Consider the following 25,595-nt stretch of genomic DNA (forward strand, 5'->3'; position numbering starts at 1 on the left):
CATATTATCAATATTGAATATCTATAGATATCAAGGTTATTTATCTTCAATTCTAATGTAGCTTTTAATTCGAGGATGCAAGCCTCACACTCAACTGTATTCATACTCAATTATATTATTGGTGCACTTAAACTATAGCTTGATCGAAATAGGATATTACTTTTTGTTAGGAGAAATTATCACTACTCTTGCCCTATTACTATATACATTTACTTCTTCATCAAAATACATTGTCCACTAGTCTGATTCCTTTTCTTTTTCTATCATTAGCATATCTTCATTTGAGAAATCAAAATTTAAAGGTTCATAATCTTCAATTGTATTATCTACCAAGTGATCAGCGATAACACTTCTTTTTATAACTTTTCTTATTATATACACTATGTCATACTTAACCAACAACACCTACCATCTTACTATTCTACTTGATAAATAAGGCTTTTCAAAGATATAATTGAGAGGATCTAGTTTTAAAATTAGCCATATAGTGTAATACAATATATATTGTCAAAGTTGTTTTGTAGTCCATATAAGGGCACAATAAAGCTTCTTTACCATTATATATCTAAACTCATAATCTATAAACTTTTTACTTAGATATTAGATTGCTCTCTCTTTTTTACCAAACTTATCATGTTTCCTGAATACACATCTCATTGTATTTTTTTCTGTTAGATATAAAATCAATGGTTTGTCATACACTAGAGGCACCAACAAAGATGGATTTTACAAATACTACTTGATTTTAATAAAAATTTTATTGGAATTCTTCATTCCATACCTCATGATTTTTCTTTCAAATGAGTCAAAAGATTAACTCACAAGTTACTATTATTTAAGATATAAATTGAGAAATGTAATTCAAATGATCTAAGAACCCCTTTACTTTTCTTTTTTATGAGCCAACATGATCTAAATTGCTTTTACTTTATCAAGTTTAACTTCAATACCTTGGCTACTCACCATAAATTATAGTAGTTGTCTGGATTTTACCCTGAATGAGCATTTTACCCTTTTTAGATTTGGCAATCAAGTCATCCATATACATTTTAACATCTTTATGCATAATGTTATGGAATATAGTTACCATTGCCCTTTGATGAATGGGCCTAGAGTTTTTAGCTCGAATGACATTGCCCTATAATAAAAGGTTCCCTACAAAGTAATGAAGGTTGTCTTCTTTTTATCTTTATTGGCCATTTTGATTTAGTTATACCCAAAGAATCCATTTATGAAGAAGTATGTTGAGCTTCGCGTTGTATTATCAATCAAGACATTGATGTGTAGTAAATGAAAGTTATCTTTCGGGCCTACTTTATTCAAATTCTTGTAGTTTACAGATACTCTGATTTTATTGCAATTCTTGGGAATTACTACTATATTGGTACTTAACGACCTCTAAGAAACCATCATCCCATTTTCTATTTCAATTTTCACCTTAAGCACCATATATAGATGAGTTAATAGTTTTTTCTTCACATGTATATTTCTTTCATTTAATGACACCTTATATACTACAATGTTAGTTTATAAACTAGATATGTCTGTGCAGGACAAAAAAAACATAGCGCTATAATCATGTAGTAGTGAGATCAAGTTTTGCCTTTCATTAGTAGTGATTAGAGTCTCTATTTTCAATTCCTTTTCAATTCTTTTTCATCATGCCCTGTACCAACATTAATTTTCCTTAACTTTTTTTTTTGTTGGTTTCCAAGCTTACTTTGATTGTTCGACTAGCTTAGCTAATTCTTTTACATCATCCTTTTCCCATTCATTTTCTTCCTTGTAATTATGTACTCATCAAAATTTGGCCATTCATTTTTAGTGTAATGTGTTCGTGAATTTATGGATGTTCTGATTTTAAATTTCCTGAAAACAAAAGGTGTTTCAATGTAAGCATGTATTTTGCAATGATAAAGAGACGAAAATTTTTATGTCAATGCATGATCTCATTGATAAAAAGAAGTCTTAACTATAATGAAAATCATATATTGACATCTTGAGCTAAGAATGCCAAGTTGGTATGAAAGCAAAGACAAACACAAAAAGCACATTAAAACAACATTGTCATTTACTTTTTGAAGACTATAGAAGCCTTTTGGGTCATCTAATTTTAGAACCTTTCGCCAATTGCTAGTTTTCACACGAAGGTCTTTGCAGACATCTCTTCTATGGTATGGATAATTAGTTGTAGTAGTAACTCTTCTCCTTCTATAACCTTTCTTTTCTTACTACAGCTCTTGACCTTACTATCATCTTGTCAATGTATTAATGCCCGTAACAGCCAAGCCTTGGTTATGAACATCTATCATATCTTTAATGTGCATTACATAAACAGCCTCATTATACATGGATTAGAGGGATGGTAATCTCCTTTCCTTTTGGTTCCCTTCCTTTCAACCTAGCTAACCTTTTTTTCTTGTTTGATATGAGCAACTTTTTTATAGTTTTTTTTCCAAGCTTAAAGCCGATCCCAAATCTTTGATTTGTAGTTTTGAACTTTATCAGACTTATCCTTTCAGGACTCCTAGAGATAAGATCATACTGGAAAGGAAATCTACATTTTAATAAATATTTAATTGTCATTCTAGCAACTTTAAAAATTATTGATTTTTTCAATACTATGTTTTCTTGCAGCTATTATGTATTAATGATTTCAAAAGCATAGAGATTTTCATTTTTTCACCCTTCAATTTCTATATAAGGAACTACCTCTACACCATTGTCAAGGTCTCTTCAGCCTTAATTGTTACTAATATTACATTCATAATATACTTCAAACACTGATACAAGGATAATGCCATGACACCAATGACATATCTCTAAGGCCTTTCTAATGGTATGTTGTATGATGAGAGGATGTCCATCACTTGCAAGGTTACTAAAAATATTTTTAAGCCAATGAACAACTTTATTTTAATAGCCCCCACCGCTTACTATGAGGAATAATCATAGGCCCTAGCTATCATGGTGTTTTACGGCATATGCATATAATCAACTAGCATTTCATCCGGCACTTGTTTTAAGAGTATGTTTAAAGTTAAATTGTTTTCCATCAATACTTTGCTAATGGTGCAATCCTTGCACCTCAAAATAAAGAATGGGAACTGGGTTAATCTATTCTATGGCAAAGCATCCGAAGCATAACTGCACACTCACACAATCTTTGCCGAGAGATAAGAGCATTCGGTGGAATCGGTGAACTACACTTGCTTTTGGATAGATGTGTGGGACAGAGGGCTCGTGGTACCTTTATCATCAAGCTTGTCTCTAGTGAAATATAGGTAAATTTTTGCATGGATTCTTCCAACTATATGCTTTATAATCTTTTAGGCTCGTATGTCTCATTAAAATCTTTTTTTAGTGCATTGTAGTGGGGCTTGAAACTCAAGATAAGAGATATCAAGTATATCTAAACAGGGATTTTCTTCAGCTACTATACTATATGCATTGTGCTTTGTCAGCTTTAGCTTTTCATTGCCTTTCTAGTTCTTCAAGTGTAAAAAACTTGTTACTTAAAGTTAATCCATCATTCTTGTTCTGAAACACAAGAGCAAGACTCTCAATATTGGGTTTTTTTTTTTGGTAATTGTGAGGCAATATATTATAGTTTCCATTGTAGGTAACGAAAAGTCTAGTCAAGATGAGCTTTGGTGGATCCATCAATCTTGTTTTGAAACATAGGAGCATAACACTCAATATTGGAAGAATTTTTGTAATTATGAGGCAATGCGTTATAGTTTTCATGGTAGGAAATGATAGGTCTTGTCAGGACGAGCTTCGGTGAATTGAGTAATCTTGTTCTGAAATATAGAAGCAGGACACTCAATATTAAATGAATTTCTGTTATTATAAGGCAATGCATATAGTTCTCATTGTAGGTAACGACAGATGTTGTTACAACAAGTTTCAATGGGTCGCTTTTGGTATGTTAAAGTCTACACATCTCTGATTTCTTCCATTAAAAACTCATTATGCCTACAAGATTTTCCTCTTTCTCTATTTGTAATAGACCACAAGTCATTATTTGCATTTTCCTCCTTTATTTGTAATAGACCACAAGTCATTATTTGTATTATTTTTTGGTGAAACTTTTCACATTCATCGATGTTATGTCCCGTTACTTCATGGAACCTATAAAAATTATCATTTTTTTTTTAACTTGATTCATTTCTTTGTTGGCAAACACCAATGTGCACAAATTATCATACAACATATTTCTAATTACCCTTAAAACCTTCTCTTTTTTTCTTTTAAACTCTTCTCCATTACTAGATCTTGTTGGTTTGGGAGAATTGTCCATAAATTTCTCTCATTTTATAAAGAAAGTCAAGAGAAGCCATATATAAATCAGTAATCCACTGTAACATTGTTGGAATCATGCCAAATATAAAAGTGCATATATGAGCTGTTATTTCGATCCAGGAGCTATTATTTTCTTTCTACAATACTTTTAAATAAATAACTATAACATTACGAAGAAAATATCTCTTTGAAATATGATTCTTAAAATGCTTCACGAAAACATACCTTTTTCCAAAAGTCATCCTCGTTAACCCAAGCCATTAGTTAATCGAAGTGAAACCTAGAGAGTCATTGACAACCTTTCACTGTTAAATTTTGAATCATATCAATATTAAAATAAAACCAACCCTTTGGGAGTCATTTCCAAGTCTCCACCAAAACCTGTGCAAGCCAATTCTACTCATAGCCTTACATGGGAGTCTCCACCAAAACCTGTGAAAGCCAATTCTACTCATAGCCTTACATGGGCTGAGCTAGAACAGTTCTCCTGCTAGGACCTTAACTTCCATGGGTAAGCACACAGTGTGTGGGAAGTTTTTCAAACCCTACGAAAAGAGACCTTCACCACCACTTAGAAGAGAGAATCCGAATCCGAGCACCAGAAGGGACAAATACTAAACCACACGGCCATATACCTAGCCCTCCTCGAAACTCAACAACTCATGCTATATGTCACGATTCATGATCTCATCTACACTGCTCACTAAGCCGTGATCATGTCCAGCCATAAAATAGCAGTACTGTGAAAATCACTTCTTTTTCCTTACAGAATCTCCATCATAACCTGGGCGTTGCAGGCATAGTAGAGACAAAGAACCAGGGTTTTGGAAACCTTATCAAAACCGTTCAGGTGTCCTAATCTAACGATTGGGGTGTAGTTGGTACAAGGTAAGATCTTGGAGATAGATATGCGCGTAGCTAAAGCTTGCCTTTCAGTGTTTGGTGGGTAGTGTGCTTTACCGTCTGTGAATTAGTATCAATCTCTCTCTCTCTCTCTAATTTGATTTTTTTTTTTTTATAATAATGCTTTGCAATCACAAATATCCATATATAATAATGCTTTGCAATCACAAATATCCAAATAGAAAAAGGAAATGGCAAGGCAAAGATTTTCTGTTTAATTTAAAAAAAGAGAATCCGTACTCATAGATCTGTGAACAAGTCGAAGAGTAAGGCATCACTCTTACCGAACAAGAGTTGATCACCATCATGTGAGTTTTAGGAAGATACAAACCAAAAAGCCAAATTAACATTAATTTGACCAGACAAAAAGGTAAACAACATTTGACCAATTGAATTACAGGAGGGGAGTACTTGCTTGCTAGCCTAATTAACATCAACCAGTTGGAACTAGAGGAGAAGGATTCAATTACGGGGAAGATGGAAAATAACATTTTACCAAAATAATTACAACGGGAGAACTAACTCATTTATGATACGTAGTGGCAGATCCATGAGTTATTTCAGTGGAATTCATTCAATAAATCTTTGTTATCGTATAAAAAGTAATTTCATTTGAACTTTCACAATAATCTTCTTCTGAAAATTTTAAATACGAAATTAACTCAAAAATAAATTGAAAATATTTGAAATTTGTAATTTCTAATAAATAATTAAATGATATAATTTTTTTTATTTTTATATCATTTAGAATCAAATTACATGTTAAATTGAATTCAGTTCACTAAAAAATTTAAATTCAATTAATAATATACTATAATTTTTTATGTCATGTAAATAATTAGTTGGTTATATATGATATTAATTATTAATAAAGACTTAATTTATATTTAATATTAATATAATATTAGATTAATAAATCTAGAATAAAGATAAAGTCTACGTAACAAAAATATTTTACAAAGAAAATTATAAAGTTTTTATAATTATAAAATTTCTATTACTTTTTATCAAAATATTGTTTCTAAAATTTTTCTAGTCAATACTCTCTTAAATATCAAACACTTAGTAGAGTTGTAACTAATATGTAGGTGTAGTAAATTTTACTAACAAAAATATTCTCTTGGTATATACCAAGAGAATTACAGTGAAAAAAATTAAAATAAAACTAAAAAGTATGATGATGTGTTATTTATATTGACAATATTAATACCATTAGTAAAATCTATTTGTAATTTTATTGGTAAATCGTTTACTTTTCTCTCGCACTATTCTTCATGTCAATTATAAAAAAAAAATTACCGATAGATTAATTCCATTAATATTTTCTAGAAAGTTATGAAATTATTCCCTTTTCAATTGCCCTATTCATTACTGTTTTTTAAGTGAAATCATTAATGGATTGAAAAGTTGTCAGTATTATTTGACAGGTTTCTTAAAAATTTTAATTAAATTAAAAATTTTAATTAAATATTAGAGAAAAAATCACTAATAAATTAAAAAGTCATCAGTCATATTTGATTATTTCTGAATTTTTTATTAAATATTATAGATAAAATCATCAATAAAATAATTAAAAATATTAATATTTATAAAAATTTTAATTAAATTAAAAATTTTAATTAAATATTAGAGAAAAATCACTAATAGATTAAAAAGTCATCGGTCATATTTAATTATTTTTGAATTTTTTTATTAAATATTATAGATAAAATCATCAATAAAATAATTAAAAATATTAATATTTAATTTTTCATTAATAAAATCATTAATAAAACACCCTATTAAAAAAAAATCTTTAATTTTATAACAGACACGCCTCTCTTCAATAACCGAATTAAATAGAAGAATGAGCATCATTATGCAATTACTTCCTCTATACATTGACTGATTCCATGTTAAAACTAGTGGAAACCGAACAACCAAAAAAAAAAAAAAAGCAAAAAATATAATGGTAAGCAAAAACAAACCGGCAAACATATTAATTCATCAGCATGATGTAAAGCTAGTCTGTACTATCGAATCAACCAAGGTGCATGTTTGTACTCTCATATGCATTTTGTGCCCAAAAGTATGAAGATTCCATTCCAATCAATCATGTTCAGTTCCAAGGGAACCTGCTGTTTTCTTGTATAAATAGACATGCCTTGCAATATTCTGAAACTAAATTCAGGAAAACAAAAGAGTAAAAAACCTTGTTACTAGCATCTCTCCATCAAGAAAATGAGACATATAGCTAGAGGAGGGGCATGTTCTTACATTATGGAGGGGCTGAGGTGCTCCTTTTAGTCCAATACGGAGGGCTGAGAAGCGGCTAGAGCTGCCATCTCATGCATTTAGGCAATGCTTAACATTTGACGAAGAGGTTAAGCTTGGCCACTTGCATGGTGTGGGAGCAACTCCTCCCGCATGCTTTGCTCGCCCATTGGACTGAAGGGAGCTCCTGGTTTTACCACTTATATGTCAACTGCGTGATCTTTCAGCAGTACTGTACTTCGTTTTTATTGTTTTACATGAAGAAAATGGAACTCTTTAATCCTGTTATGGCTTCATTAACCAGTTTGTCTAACTCTATGATCCTGCTGTTCATGTATGCAAGTTGTAACTTGAATTTGTTTTTGTGTTTGGCAGGGAAAAATGTGGAGGAGAGGTGATTTCATGAGCGGCACGACGTCCTTCCAGTTGCAATGATTTTAAGAAGAGGAAGTCTTTAATGTCCAAACATTAGGAAAGCATTAAAACTAAACTGCCATTTTCCTGTTGTTTACAGAGCTCAAGTATATCAAGTTGGCTGCATATTGCAGAAGCTAACATGTTTTCCCAAACTGTGTCCTTGAAGAGAAAGCGATGCTTGTAATCACGCATGATCTCTTTCTATTTTTTCTTATGTACAAGGTAGAACAATGTTCTTTCAAATAATTCTAATAAAATAATGTTACTTTGGCATACATCCAGAATAAGTGATGTGATTAATACTAATTCCGCGTGAAAGTCTCATATAAGACCTCCATTTTTGTCAACCTCACTCAGGATCTCTAAATGTTGGATCAAAGTTTCGCACTATAAATTACACTAAGTGATTACAAACCACACCAGCATGCAAAGTACAGGCTGAACTGAAACCTTTCTTAATTTTGAAGCTTAAAAACGTATAATGGGTTATTTAATTAGGGTTTGGTTTCATAGTTAATGGGATTTTTGTTTTTAAACTTCTTGGGTTCATATTTTAAAATTAGGATCCATAGAGAGTCTTTAAAAAAAATCAAGCGATGTGAGGATATGTCTTAAAATTATTTTAAAACATAACTTAATTATAATTAACATATAAACTGATCAGCGATGATAGTTTTCTTATCAAATAATAAGAATATGTGTTTAGCTCAATAATACTCTTTCAAGAGAGGGAGAGGGAGAGGGATCTCGAATTAGAAATCCTTTTATTTTATTAGTATTGTTCAGGCCGACATATTGTTGAGCTTTCGGAGACTTTCATGCCATGTCGACCTATTTGATACTGCCAAGAAAAGTAAAAAAAAAAAAAACAATAAGCAAAGAGAAGGGGAGAGTAAATAAATCATGATAGTTTGGTAAATAAAAACAATAAGCAAAGAAAAGGGGAGAGTAAATAAATCATGATAGTTTTATTATTCCGGTAAAGCTTGTCTTTTATCATGCCACAAGTCTTCGAATGAGGGATGTCATTTGATATAATTTTTATTTTGGATTTTGACTTATAATTGTATTTAATTTAATTTTTAATATTTTATAAATTATTCCTAAATTATAAACCTAATTTCTCATTTAATATATTAAGATGGAGTAATCCTTTTAAGATTTCAACTCAATAATGAGTCAAAAAAGTTGTTATTAATTATAATAAATAATTTAAACTCAATACATTAATTAAATCAATTAGAAAAATAATAATAAATTAAATTTATTATTATAAAATATATTAAGTTGACTGTATTTTACATCTGACCTATAATATAATAAATAATATATAAATTATTTAACTTTAATAGTATGTTTATTTTTGTGTTTCATAAGAGATTTTAAAAAAAATTAAATTTTTTATTTATTTTAAATTAATATTTTTTATATTTTTAAATATATCAAAAATAATTTTTAAAATCATCCGATTACAACCTAGAGGATTTAAATATTATATGCTTATAAAATAGACAGGTATGTACATGCAGCATGCATGTGAAGGCACAATATACAAGGACTAGCAAGCACAACATGGCAAAGTATTAATTATGACGCCATACGGACACTGCATGATAAAACACCAATTAGGGCATCGACAAACACTAGAGGACAATAAATACCATGTACGATGTCGGACAAGCACTACAAGGCGAGGCAGCAATAAAAAAAGAAAATAAATAAATAAAAAAAGGATGATAAACAAACCATCTAGAAAGAAATATTAATTATGATGACAGACAAATCATTACAAAACAAGAGCCAATTACGATGGTGGAATCCTTGACGGGCTTTTAACTTGACAATAACAGGGAGATACGAAGAACGTGTCCCACAGCGCAAATCATGTTATACAATTTGAACTATGGATCTCTACATGTTTTGATCCATATTTTTCCTTTTATTTTGGTTCATGAATTATTGGGTATAAACAGAGAGAAGACCCCATTAGAATCTCTGCAAATCATAAAATCTCTCACCTTCTTTTAATTAATTTATGATGGAGCAATAAATCTTAAAAATAAAAAAAAATATAATGTGTGGAGACACTAATAATCTAGATGTTTAGACATTGTCAAAATAGTTGAAAACATCATGTTTTGTTCTCGAGTAGCATCTTGGTACATTTGAGTTTTGAGTTCTTTAATATTTTCTTGTACACTTACTTTTAAGTATTTTTTTTAGGTTATATGGAAGTTGAGTTACTCACACAAACTTTTTATTTATATAATTTTTTATGTACATACTTTTTTTTAATATATAGAGAATGTACCTTTTTCTATGTGTTGGTCAACATCATAAGTGCACGAATTATAACAAGTGATAACAAAATAACAAGTATACCCTCATTATCTACCATGGTGTTGGAATTTTTCTAAGTCTCTCGCTTCTTTTTCCTTAATTTCTTTGTAGTTTTCTCAATCTCAAAATTATAAAGTAGTAGCTCAAGCTCTTATTGCTTCACATACACCAGTCAGGCACCTAAAAATTAAAAGCAAAATAAATCAAATTAAATTGAGTTTAACAAGTGGTGATATTATTAATAATTTTATCTAAAATCTCTAGCTAGCAACAACACCAAAAACTTGTTGGTTAAGCAAGTGCATGAATCATAATAAGTAATAAAATGAAAAAGTAAAGTATCGTCTAACAAGGATTTGTAAAAATTATTAATAAGTACCAAAATTATTAAGTCCATATCTATATGAGGATTTAATTATAAAAGTTTGCAAAAATTAAAAAAAATGAAAAAAACAATAAAATAATTAAATGGTATTGAAATCAAGTTTAATGAATTCCTGACTTTGCCATAACTAATCCTACATGAATTTCTTAATTGAATTAATCTTATCAAGATTTCATTCTTATTATTGATAATCAGGTTTTATTAATTTAATCACTAATCTCTCTTGAGCATCAATGAATTATTTTAAAATACATATTTTCTATGTTTTTGTGAAAATTCTAAGCTCGTCAAATTTCATTAGAAATGATAAAACCCTTAATGATTACAGAAGTTTCATAGATATCTCTGTACTATAGAATCCTTATAGTACTTCAAATAATGGTTTAAACAATTATCATTTCTCAATCCCAAATTGAATCTCAAATCATGCACTTGGTGATTAAACATACACAAATATTAAGTTTGGAATGAACTACTCAACAAATATTAAATTGATTTAATAAAATAAATATTTGTATAATCATAGTTAGGCTACATAAAAAACTCCAGAATAAAGAACTACTCCATATCTAACCTAAAAAGAGATAAACTTGATACAATAAAGATCACTCAAGAATATGGAAAATCAAAGAGTTGGATGTTTTGAAGGGCCTGCTATCCTTGGCTTCCTTTATCTTATGGTGTGTTTTGATTGCTTCTACTCTAAATGTCACTTTCTTTATGTTATGTTGTGTTTTGGTTGCTTCTACTCCTAAATGTCACTTTCTTTATCTTGAGGTATGTTTTGGGTATAAAAAATGTCCCTTAGCTGTTGCATAAAGAGGTTTTTATAGTTTGGCTTTATCATTTAAAGAAAACTAAATCACTTCCCTTCTCTATCATGGATTCTGATTTTATTCTCCTTCATATTATTACGGGCTAATTTTGGGGCAAAAACATATAAATCAAGACTTTTGTATTTCTGAAGCAATTGTATAAAATAAAAATTTCTTTTCAACAAAATTGATCTTACAGTTTTTGAACATTTAGGACATGAGATATGTGCCATAAATTGAGACAGTGTCTTATAAAATCACCACTTAGTATTATGATCACTAAGAACTCTAACTAATTTTCAGAAATTCTAAGTCAAGGGATTGGTTATACTAGGAAAAAAATATTATCACCTCTAAAGTGTCATATCTTAGTCAAGTTGCATTGCTAGTTTTATATTAAATTACTATGAGTTGTTGTGATATTTTATCAATAATTTATCAATAATATTTTTTTTAATTTAGCATCAATAACAATTAGGATTGATATGTTTTACTCTATCGTTAATAAATAACATGGTATTTTTTACTTTAACATTAGTAAATACTAAGATTGATACTTGTCATGAATCCATTTACTCGAACACTTCTTGATTGAGTTTTAAAATGGTCATTAGACGCGCACGAATGATAGAAGTGGGCTTTATACCCTTTCAAAGAGATGAGTTTTTGGTATTTTATATATGGGCTCAATAGGCCATTTTATTTGAACCAAGTTCTAATAAGCTTTATAAACTTGTTATAAAGTCCACATGCAAGCAATATATACATATATATATATATATATATATATATATATATATATATTAAAAACTAATTAAACAATAATTTTATAAAAATACTAGAATTTTAAAAAACATTTTGAGCTTTTTTTTATACTAAGAAATCACAAGTTAATGCAATGTATTTTCTGTATTTTTTTAGGACTTGGTTATGATGCAAATTTTATAAACGGTTAATATAAATTCTTTATGATATTTTTATTTTTTTTGTTTTTTATGTTATTATTCTAACACTTGTTAAAAAAAAATGAAATCATGCATCACACACCTATTTTTACTAATCTAGCCACACTCATTTTTAGAATCCTTAAAAATACTCATGAAAAATACATAAAATTAATTTGAAAAAATAATCTCAACTTCTAAAACAACCTTTAATAGTGTTGCTAAATAGAATGAGACTGCCAAAATGAAACCATATGTTGTGATAACAATGGGTTTCTAGTGGTGCATGTTTGTCATGCATTGTGACATACAACAATGCATGGAATGACACTCTAAAGTCATGGATCGAGCATGGGATAACAGATTGGGTAGCTTTCTCTTTCCTCTACATGTCTATACGTGCGGTGATTCATACGTGCGATGAGAATCAATATTACCTACAAAAAAAAAATCACACAACAAAATCAATTCAATCCCTCCTATCTTGGGAGGAAAAGATGGTGGCATTTGTTTTAGAGTAAGAAGATCTGTTGGTCATGTTACTCAAGTTACTAGTTAAGGGCTGATGGGACTCATGGTCTTAGTATAGGCAGGCTATTTTAGAGACTGGTTCAACTGATTCAATTAAGTGAAGAAAGGTGTTGTTCTAAAAGAAAGGTTATGGGTTTCATAAGATGATAGGTTCATTGTAAGTGGTGGTGTTTAAGGGTTGTTGATAGTTGTCTTGGGTTTATGGGTTTCTGAAGGGTGGGTGTGTGTGTGTGTGTGTGTGTGAGATTGTCTTGGGTTTATAGGTTTCTGAAGGGTGGGTATGTGTGTGTGTGTGAGAGAGAGAGAGAGAGAGTAAGAGAGAGAGAGAGAGAGAAGCGTGGATTTACTGTCAATGGAAGCTTCTGTTTTGGAAAGGGAGGTGAAGATAGTTGTTGTGAGGTTGGTTGACAATTTAAAGGAAGAATTGAATCTACCATAGGTGTACTAGAATCAGTGAAGCTGTTGGTATAGTAGGTGGTCGGCGATTGGTAATTGTTTTTTAAAAAAAAAAGATGGTGATGAAAGAAAGTAAATAAAAGAGAAGGTTTTTTTGCCTAGATGATCAGTGAAAGATTTTTTGGGTTTTGTATGGGAGTTTTAGCATTTTGCATTGTTTTTTAAATTTATTTCTTAGGTTTACTTTCAAAGTAAATTTTTTTTAGCTCCCCTTAATATAGAGATTTTGATACGCCCCCTCCTCTTTTTTCTATACACTAGTATCTGTATTTATAATACATGAATCATAGAGCATATGGAATTCAAAGTCCAAAACAAACTCATCATTGTTTTAAAAAAAAAAAAATAACTTGATTAGAGTTTAAAGTCAAATTTAAAAATGACTAACTAAGATATCATGATTGCTTTTTTGAAACAAAAGATTAGGAAAGAAGTGAAAAAACACATTATAGTCCCTAATTTTTTTAAAAGTTGACAAATTACTCTCTTAATCAAAATTAGTCTTTGATCTTTTATTTTTAAATTTTAACCTCCCTTAAAAAATTAAATTAAGTTAAAAGCAAATAGGTCAAAATTAGGTTATGACAAATATCTCCACCAATGAAAATAACTTGCCATAAACATTTCTTATTGATGAAAGCTTAGAATAACAACAAACAATTTTCCACCAACAACTCCACCAATGAAAGCATGAAAGGGGGGTAACTTAACTAGTCAGACCCTATATTTGCTCTTCAGAGGTCACTAGTTCGAGTGCCACAAACCTTAGGGTCATTAGAGGCTTATATAGTCGTTAACTTCAGGGCTTCAGAGGATTAGTTGAGATGCGTGTAAGTTGGCCCGAACACCCATGATTACACAAAAAAAAAGCATGGAGTAAAAATTTGATGACCTAATTTTATATGGAAATATTTTTCTCAATAAAGTAAATACTTCAGTCACTAGATAAGATAGAATGAGACACTAGTTCTAACTAAGGCCATATAAATTCTATGATCTAAGACTTGGACTCTATACAAATCTATTAAAGGTTTGGCCATGTAATTTCCTATATGACAATTAACCTCCTAGTTATTTTTAGAACCATAATCACCTATTCAATAATTCTATAAACCACCAACAACTCTTATAAGCACAAACAATTATCTAACAATTTCATAAACCACCAATAACTATTTAACAACTCTCAAATCATAAACAACCACCTAATAATTCCTAGAATATTAAACAACCATTCAATAATTCCTTGAACATATAATTTTTCTTACATTTTTTTATTTTTATATTTTTCATTTACTGTACATTTTTTTTTATCTCCTTCTACATTTACTAATTTAAGTATTAGAGTGTCTCTTATACCCATAAGGGACTAGTGTTTCATGAACAACCTATACCAAGATAAAGGTTTATATTCAAGTTAATCATTCTATCAACCTAAGATGCAACCATGGAAATCCTAATTTTTTGTTGAAGTTTTTTCACCACTTTATTAATGATGCCATGCTGAGAATTAGCGAGCATCACCAAAAGAATCATTATAGTTAACAATTGAGCTTATTTCAAAGTCTAAAACTAAAAGGATACAAGATGAACTAATTGAGTTGATTCTAGATATTTAGGTTAACAAGTTGCAAAATTGCCACCCTAGACAAAGGTGCACTATTTACGCCATATTTAAAGATATAAAAGGAATTTTTTACGATTCTAAATGAGATGAAAAATAAATATCTCAAGCTTTCCATCCATATATAATAGGCCATTTAATTTATTCAAAGAAGAGAGAATGATGTATTTGAAGTTTGGCCAGAAGTTGTTATACATGTTTTGCTATTTGTCTTTTTATGATTAATTGATTTCTTATTTATTAAGGATTCTTTTTCTACATGGAAAGCATTGGTGCAAGTAATTTGGATTATTTTGAAAAGAGTTTTCATATTATCAACTTCTGTTTTCTTTTTTTGTTTTGTTGTAGATTTTCTCATTGACAAGTTTTCCTTATCTTTCACAAAAATTTGAGGTAGTTTTGGGCTTATTTTTTCTAATGCAGATATTTATGCCAAGAATCATAACTTTTAATATGATTATTGGACTGACTATAATTTTACCAGAATATTGTTGAGGCCTTGTTTGATATTGAGTTAAAATTTAAAGCTAATCAAACATATGGAAGCATTTGCGATAAAGTCTACAAGTTATTATATAAGAATTGCATTAGTTTTCTACTTGATTTAGAATTCTTTTTTCTATTTTATTTAGAAATTTTTTCTATTTTTGTAGTTTTTTAAGACATTTTATCTAGTATATATAGGGTTATTTAGCATGTATTAAGCGTTTAAAAAAATAATAAAAGATGAATTTATTATTTAGAAATAAAATTTGTGTACAAGAGTTTGTTTTTACTTTTGGTTCCTAATAGAACTACTTTGATTTATCAAATAATTAACCAAGTTTATGGTATCTTCTATATTTCTTATTTGCATCTTTTTATAGGCATTGTGTGGGGGTTCAATTAATTATAGTGTTGATGTCTCGGCACAGGTTTTTATTATGTCAAGCTCAATCATAAGCTTGGTATCATTATATCACTTTATCTTTTAGTTTCTATATTATTTCATTACTGTTGTAATTCCATATAAACTTGCGACATAATATAAAAGCTTTAAAAAAAAAAAAACAAAAGGTGACAAGAGGTAAATTATTTGTGATCTTGCTATTTACAATTTTAAAAAATAAAATAAAAAAGATTGAAATTATAATATCAGGTTAATATGTATTTCAAAAACGAGTCAATACCTAAGCATTGAGAAGAGGGAGAATGATATAAATTAACAAGTATCACCAAATAATCCATTAAAGGTACCAATTGTGCTTATTACAAGGTTTAAAACTACAAGAATCTGGGTGGAAATAACTTGGCTAATTTTGGATTATTGGGTTAACAAGTTGCAAATTTATCAAACTAGATTTTTATATACTGTTTAGGTCATACATAAAGGTACAAGAGGAATTTTGTTGTGATTCTAGTTGGACTAGAAAATAAACATCTTAAGATTCTCATTCATATATGGTTAGCCTAGTAACTCATCTAAATAAAAGAGAATAATGTGTTTGAAGTGAGGCCAGAAGTTATTGTACAAGTTTTGCTATTTGATTTTCTTATAATTTGTGAACTTTTTATTTAGCAAGGATTTTCATTGTAATTTGTCCATTCGATTGGATTGTAATTTTATCAAAATGTTTAATGACATTTTTTCACATTAGATTAGAATTTGAGGTCAATCAAACATTGAAAAAGACTTGTAATAAGGTTAAAAAGTTATTGTACAGGAACTGTATTAGTTTCCAACTTGATGTATGATTTTTTTTTGTCATATTCTATTTGGAGTTCTTTTGTTATTTTTTTGACCTTATTTAGGATCTTTTACCTAGTATAAAAAAGTTTATTTAGTTTGTATTTAGGGTTTTAAAAACAATTAATAAGAGATGAATTGATTATTCATAAATAAAATTAGTATTATATGAGAGTTTACTCTTACTTTTTCGTTTCTCATGGAATTACTTTAACTTATTAAAGAATTAACAAGTTCATGACATCTTTTATACTTCTTGTTTGCATTTTTTTAGAGGCGTTGGATAAGGGTTTGATTATTTAAAGTCTTGGTATCTCAGTATAAGTTATTATTGTATCAAGCTCAATCGCAAGCCTAGATTTCTTTTTTTTTGGAATGATCAATTTAACAATGAGTTTCTAAAAGTTTATGTTCATGTGATTCATATTAGTTGATATTAGAGTAAGGCTCTAAATTAGATTATATTCCTTTATATTTTTAATTTCCATGTTATTTTATCAATGTTATAATTCCACCTAAACTTACATCATGGTTTAAAAGTGAAAAAAATATAGATTATTTGTGATATGGTTATTCTCCACTTATAAAAAACATTCTCTAACTATAACCCAATCTTAATGTTAACTTGATGAAAATCTTTGAAATTTCTTGCCAATCGAAAGATTAGGGGAAAATGATGGAGCACAATGTTTTGTTTTATATATATATATATAAAAGGTAATGTCTCGCGCATGGAAGACTAATGCATACTAGTTGTTTGGGTGTGGTCCAAACCGCGCATGGAAGACATTAGCATACTAGTTGTTTGGGTGTGGTCCAAACAACTAGATTTCAGATATATTGAGGCCTTAAGATGTCTAATATTATCGTTGCACATATTTTTATATTTTTTATTTTCTCAAAAGTTGCACAGACAAACTTTTTCTATGCACACCAGCTTTTTCTACGTAAAGAAGATACTCTTTCCATACTAGTGAAACTTTCCATCACTCATATCTCTTTTAATGATCATAGCACAACAACCAATAACTTACCACTAACATCTCCACCAATAAAAAACATGGCATAACATATAATGACTTAATTTTTCATAAAACTATGTTCATTATCCATGAAGTAAGTTAAATGACTATATGCATAAATACCTCCAATCACCAAGTAAGATAAGAGAAGACATAAGATCTAGGTAAAGCTATATGAATTTTAGGTTCTAAGTTTTAGACTCGACACACAATCATTAAAGGTGTAGTCATGTAATTTTATACATGATCATTAACCTCCTAACTATACCTAAAACCATTATCGATCATCCAACAACTCTATAAACCATCAATAATCATTCAATAACTTTTAGAACCATAAACAACCATCTAAAAATTCAAGGAATTACCACCCACCATTTAAAAACTTATAGAACCACAAACAACCACTCAATAATTCCTAGAACATACAATTTCAATTACATTCCTCTAATATTTTTATTTATTTTATTTTACATTGTTTTTTTCTCTTATATTTACTAACTGAAGTATCAAAGTTTTCTTTGTATTTACATGGGATTGGTTTTTGAAGAACACCTAAACCAAGAAAAAGGTCTACATTCAAGCCTACCACTCCATCAACTAAGACATGGCTATGAAAAACCCAATTGTTTTTAAAGTTTTTTACATGATTGGAAAACTCAATTTCTATTTAAAGTTTTTTTTATCTACTTTATCAATTTACACATTGAAATAGTTTAAGTTTTGATGTAAACCTCATGGATATAAAGATCTAGAAATCCACAAATAAGATTGACATAATCCTAAAAAATAAAAAATTAAATTTGAAATAGAACATTGACATAAAAATAACCTTGTATTAGAAAATCTAAGGTATTGAAATTGACTTAAACACCCTGATTATAAAGAATCAGGAACTCGAGGTACAGGAAGGCAAAATCAGTTATATTTTGATAGTTCAATTATTATTCATTTAAACAAAGAGAAAAATATATTGGTTTAAGCAAAACATTAATTTTATTCAATAATCCATAACTGCTAAAATTTAACATTAACAAATAATTTATATTAACTCAACAAATAACCTTAATAACCCTGATGGACCATAAACCAAAAATCCAAAACAAAACCCAACTAAAATTTAAGCCAAACACACATAATAAATCATAAATAATGAATAATTAACTCAAAACTTATGGATTTATATAGATATATTTACAATTAAACTCAATAAATTAAATAAGCCCCAAAACTATTAAAATAATAAAAATAAACAAGTTTGATCCTTATACCAAGTTGTCATACTTATAAGAATAAAATAATTTAAAATAGTATAATTCCCTAGCTTAATAAGTTTTATATATGAAATTATGTCAAGAGGTTAAAATAATAATTGACTTTTAAGAATCTCTCTCTCTCTCTCTCTCTCTCTATCCTTATACCAAGTTGTCATACTTATAAGAATAAAATAATTTAAAATAGTATAATTCCCTAGCTCTCTCGCGCACTATTTCCTTTATAAGCTAGGATAATTTAATTGTAACTTCAAATATTCTCTAAATAATAAAAGTTGTTGCTCCTATTAGTTCATTAATAAACTTTTTAAAATAAATTGTTGAATATCCTTGTTAGATAAAAACAATATCTTTTTTAAATAAAAAACAAATCTAAAGATAACAAATACCAAAATTCCTATAACACCTCCTAACTCATATTACAATTTATTTCTAAACTTTAATTAATTTAAAATGTTAATTTAATATAAAACAATACCTTAGAAAACTTCTAGTAAATTTTTAACCTAATCCAACAATCCAATTAAAAATTATATTTGTTAGCATAAAATAAAATAATAAAAAATATTACATCAAAATCTAAATTTCAACTTTAACTTCAAATATTGATTAAAGGATTTCCAATAACTCCCTAAAAACACGAGATTAAAGAGAACAAACACACCTAGAAGCACACCAACAAAAAGACTTCAACACTCAATACAAAATCCAAAAATCAAGATGATAAAGTCAGAAATTCAACATAAGAAACAAAAACATCCGTTGCAATCTTGGCCAATGCCATGGGAACCACCTTGCCGCCGCCTATGAATTCTTATCCAGGGATTCTGTGTTCCAGAATAAACTACATTTCAATCCAATATTTGACAAGAGAGTGAAAGCTTGGATCTCGAGAGGGCCCTTCCATTTCCCAATGATAGAAAAATCCAACGTCATTCTCGTCTATCGTACTCAAAAAGTCATAATCCATCACATAATTAAACAGCAACTTCGCAACAAAAAGTCATAATCCATCACATAATTAAACAAAAGCACGTAATGACAGGAAAATTTATTGCATTATATTGAGTTACTTTCATTCATTGATCCTGAATCATCTGCAGTATTTTGATACTAACAATTAAAGGAATGGAAGGTGAAAGCCAAAGCCACATCAGACCTCTGCACCTTACAGGGAAGGTAATAAAAAAAACTCTGGATGACAAAGAGTCAAATAAAGAAAAACAGCCACGCATTAAAACAACATGGAGGCCCGAATTCCCTCCACTTCTGTTATCAACCTGCTCACAAAATCAGTCACCTGCAAGAAGGAAAAGAGCTTATTTATCCTACTGTTACTAGTGAATATATCTTAATTCCGATGCATGGAAACATCATGGATACAAGAATAAAAGAAACTCTGCAAGCATCATGGTAAGCAAGCACCTTCCATATTCAGTACAATGTGTAAGTAAAATTGTATATTAATCGTGAATTTCATTTCTATAACTAAACCAGCAAATTATTGATGAATTTCTCATTTGAGGCAGCTACTTCATCCTAAAATGATAAAGAAATAACAAGAAGAAAGTGACCCTAACAGATAACTAAAGAATAGACAGATTTATCAGGTGAAAATAATATCATGCGGAATCAAATTCCTTGGTGAGAAAAAAAAAAAAAAAGTGGCACCAGTAACACTATTAACTGTACTAGTTGACCTCTGATCAGAATTAAGAATCTTTGATTCTTGATTCTGTACATTGCTTTTACATAAAGTCCAAAATAACTAGAATCCCAAGTCCACTTCACATCAACAAGTTCAAATTCAATCTATCTTATTTTAAACGTTATGCTCAACACAACCCCACCCACCCACCCCATCTACCAGTATATCATACACTATCATTGAGGTTATTCTTTATTTAGTTCAATAATGTTGCAGAAACCCATGATCCCACTGAAAATTGCTACAGCAATTTCTCCTCGTAATGAATTTAAAATCCCAATTATCGACTACCCTCAAGCTAGTTCATGCTAAACCAATTGATAAATAAAAACAGAAAGTCCAAGAATACATATTCTCTGAAAACTCAAGTTATTGGATCAATCAAATATAACAAGCAGAGCACAACTTAATGCCTAACTAAATTTTTAGGCACCAAAGGAAAAGGAGAGGAGATCCTGGTTGTGAGCAAGAAATTAAACCATAAAAACACCTAACTCCATTATTTATAGTCTTATGGAACCTACGTTAACCACTGAATTGTAAATAATAATAATTAAATTTCTATGACTAATAAAATCTAGAAAAATTATACAAAAATAATAACTTCAAGCCAATTAAATATCAATCACCACTGTAAGTTTTTTTTTACATCACCTATCACTAACTTTGTTTTCACATCATAAATAAGCAAACAAAGTTGAACACATGAAATTGGGTTCTTGCAGGGTGTCCAATCAACTAAAGTTTCCAAGTGATGAGATTTGGATGCCACAGGTGATGACTCCTATCCTATGGCAATGTGATCTTTGTCAAACAATCAACTGATATGCTAGCGCTTATCCAATAAAACTCCGCCTCAAATTAGATATGGTTATGCAGAAGTCAATTGTCCTGGCTACAATCTCAGGAGATTGTCTACATCTTCTGTCCATGCATTACTTGAAGATTTGAGCTAGATTACTCCTAACCTAAACAAAATATAATTACAGAAGCAATCCGTCGAAAGAGACCATAGGTTAAAAACCAATACTATGAAGTATGAAAGGCAGTTCAACTAACATTTTAGTGGTTCTCCTTTTGCACCTCCCCATCCCAACAACCCCCAACTCCTTTAAAAAAAACGAAAATAAATAAAAGAGAACATATATTAAAGGCCATATGAAGGTTCTATGCACGGGATAAGGAGATGAATACACAAATCTTCCAACTATGATTCTAGCTCTTAACTCAAAAAATGTTAAACAGAATTGTAATTCTAGCACTACATACAGAATAGAAAATAATCAATCAAATTTATAAACTTATGTTGACCAAAGTACCCAGTATATTGATGATGTAAATACTTCATCCTGCTTCTATCCACAAGGTCCAAATATCTATTTTCTTGCCTTGACCAAAGAGGTCACAGCTCCTTGCATTTATTCTGATAAGCTTCCAGCCTAAAAACAATGTAAAAATAAACAGTTGGCTATTCAACCACTAAGCATAAAAACTCTAATTGAGTATCACCTTTCCTCTCTTTTGAATACCATTCCTTTCCCTCTTTTGCTTTAATAAGGCCACTATCAGCTTCCATTTTTTGTACCTTTTCAAAGCCAGTGGCAACTCCTAGTAGATTACCTATAAGAAACTTGAAGCAAAAATAACTCCAGTCCTTGTTAAATTGATTTGGTGACCCACTTTAAAATGTACAAAAGATTTAGCTGCCACAATGTCTTTGCAGTGTTTGAAACAGGTAGAAACTCTGCAACAACCACCAAAAATATTAGGCATATTGCCATGGTATAAAGTAGTTATTTGTCAATATCAGCTGCAACAACACTCCTTGGTTTGCACGAGATCCACACCTGTTTCTTGCCAAAATCCAAAAATTCAAACTTCATCTCTTGTCCTAAGAGAATTTTATGATGCAGATGACAATAGAAGCTAGATTATTGTATCTTGTTAATATTTCCATATACCAGGGTATGCCAGTGATTTCCATATTCTGGAAAATCTGGAAAGTTTTCTAGTCCTAGCTTTTATTTCCTATTTAGTATTTTATTAGTGCTAAAGTATTTAGCTTTAATTTTTTTTTTATGGACTAATAGTGTTTTCTTATATAGGAATGCAAGTCCTTCTTAGACTATTAGAAACTCTATATAGAGGTATGTAATGCATTACTTTCAAGAATCAGTTTATGAATAAAATTCAACAACTTTGCTTTTAATTGCTTGAATCTTCTCTTAGGTGTGATTCCTAAGAACCTTAGGTATTAAGCTTAGGCTTTCTATCCCCTAGGTATGACTCCAGACCAGTGTGGCTCTGGTAGTTTTTACAATTACCCCCAGCCCTTACCATCACTAGCTTCATACAAATCAATCGTAAAGCCATTAAACATCAAAACACAACCTACTACCCCTTAAAACACTGTTCACGTCAATGTTCACAGCACTAAACAGCCAAAAAGAGTCTCTGGAACTCAGATTAAGAACAGCACCCAATGCTGTCCAGCATCATTACCAGTGCAAACATTCAAGAAGTCACAAAATCAACAATTCAACCAAGCCACCATCATCTAAAACCAGTGGATATATTATCAAATCCTTATTCATCACAATGGGATTAACACATACATTTCAATTATCCTTTTTTAATAGATAATGCGTAGATCACTTCCCATTCAAACAAGATCACCTATCCTTTTTTAATATATTTTCTTACTCCCATCTTAAAAACATTCCACCCTTCCTTTTGAAGCACACCTATGTGATCTATGTCCACTGCATCCTTGTCAACAAAAATTAAACCTCTGCAAAACCAATCTACTTCACCATAAACATGACACTAATCTGTTAAGCAGTGTGAGCAATCAAATCTTATTCGATCAAAATTCATCAAGATCCAAACAACCAGATGAAGTTAGAAATCCTGCCACATGCAGTAAAATAAAAACCGCACACGGTAAAGCCAGCAAAATATAGATGTTTTATCACTAAGCTCATTACAGATAATGATCTAGTTAAAAATAAACAGTTAGTATGATAAAATATAGATGTTTTATCACTAAGCTCATTACAGATAATAATCTAGTTAAAAATAAACAGTAAGTATGATAAAATTCAGAAAAATATAGATGTTTTATCGCTAAGCTCATTATAAATAATAATCTAGTCAAAAATAAAAAACAAGCCTAAGTACGATATCATGTTAAATTATGGTAAAACTCAAGACAGTAGTTTAGCTTGTCAGATACCCTCAACAATACAATGAATTGCCTCTCCTCTGTGAAAACCTAGACAACCGTAACTGATTTTCCCTTCATTTCCAACAAGAGATAACTTTCAGCATATAAATGGCCTGTCCCCCCAAGACTTTAGAGAAGAAGCAATCCATTTTTCTTTCCTAATAAAACACCCTGCCTGTATCTCAGACTTATATTCCCACATTATGTGTCTCTTTGATTTCCCTTCAAAATTCTCCACCAGCCAAAGTTGGGTCTATTCATTGATAATCAATTCCTATTATCAGGATAGCCAAACTACTTCAGAACCAGCTTACCATGACATAATATCATCAAGGACGTGTGAATCACTATAACAGGGAAAAATATCAAAGAAAATTAGCATTGTATTACCTCATGCTTCATGCCACCTTATATTTCAAAAAGCCGGATAATCACCCCAAAACCTGATTCGATTGATCATTGACCTTTACTACATACCCACATATAAAACGATCCACTTAACAGAAAACACAATAATCTATCAGACCTTGAAGAAATTAATATGAAGATCAAATAAAAGCAGACAAAATAGGCCCACAATTTTCCAAAAATATTAGCCCTAATTATGACTTGAAAGTAGAAACCCCGCTGTACAAACTGAAACTAATAATCACTTTTCACAAAAAAACCTCAAAGATAATACACATTAAAGAGAAAAAAAAGAAGAAGAAGTAAATTAGACATGCAAGCATACCTTAATATAAAACCAGGCAGGTGAAATACTGAGAAGGATTCATTCAGACTCAGCTGTTGCCTCCACCTTAGGACCTAATTCACGAAACCCATCAATAAATTAAAACCAGAAAACAAAATCACTCATTTCCTCCCAAAAAAGATCATTCCAAACTAACAAAACACAAGAAGCAAATAATTCCTAGATAATACCATGGAGACAAGGAGGGCGTTGGTCCTTGCCCCACCCGATCCCACGAGTGGAGTCAAGATACTGTTGGACAAGATGGCGGCACTTCTGGAGATGATTAACTCCTTCAATGCGATAACACCATCGAAGTCTCTCTCTCAAGATCTTGGCTTTCTCTATATCAATCCATTTCTCTCTAACAATATGCTCTCTCATTTCCAGCATCACCACTGGGTCCTTGTATGGATTCGATGGATCAAAGTCATCTGGAGGCGACTCCTCGAACTCTGCTACTCCCTTCTTCCTCCCCATTTCTTTTCTCCGCTGTCACTGTTCTCTGTGCTCTGTTTTGCACTGGTGAAACGGAATGGCTTGCCTTAACTTACTTTTGAGTTTGGAGTTTGGGCCTTGCAGTTGGGCTTGGGTTGCATCCTAGGCCTTGTAAAATGTCCTTTACCAATCTATCCGTCTATGGCTTTGGTTATAAAAATAAACTTAATTTTGAATTTTGTATTTTGTATTTTTTTTCTTTCTTTACAATCAAGAGGTTTCGAAGTTAAACCATGAGGGGGTAGTCCTAGTTTAGCTGGTCTCATTCACAATTTAATTTTACATACATCCTTCACTTCATTTTTTTTTAAGGAGAAAATCTCTTTAAAAGATTTTTTAATTAATATTATTTTTATATATTTTTTCATTATATATTTTTCGGAATAATACATTGACTAGATATATCTATAAAGCCAAAACTTTCACATCAAAAAA

The 25,595-nt window shown here is 30.2% G+C and overlaps 1 protein-coding gene across 1 annotated transcript; it reads right to left on the minus strand.

Annotated features, from left to right (window-relative positions):
- Positions 1–20,016: 20,016 nt before the first annotated feature.
- Positions 20,017–25,201, minus strand: LOC105111749 (NADH dehydrogenase [ubiquinone] 1 beta subcomplex subunit 10-B-like). The gene is made up of 3 exons (XM_011007199.1): positions 24,854–25,201; positions 24,663–24,736; positions 20,017–20,295 (listed from the first exon to the last, which is right to left on the minus strand). Exons 1-2 carry the CDS (start codon positions 25,140–25,142, stop codon positions 24,702–24,704), a joined length of 324 nt encoding a protein of 107 aa, XP_011005501.1. The 5' UTR covers positions 25,143–25,201; the 3' UTR covers positions 20,017–20,295; positions 24,663–24,701.
- Between the last annotated feature and the right edge of the window lie 394 nt (positions 25,202–25,595).

The sequence above is a fragment of the Populus euphratica genome, unplaced genomic scaffold (genome assembly GCF_000495115.2).
Source record: "Populus euphratica unplaced genomic scaffold, PopEup_1.0 scaffold614.1, whole genome shotgun sequence".
Taxonomy (NCBI): Eukaryota; Viridiplantae; Streptophyta; class Magnoliopsida; order Malpighiales; family Salicaceae; genus Populus; species Populus euphratica.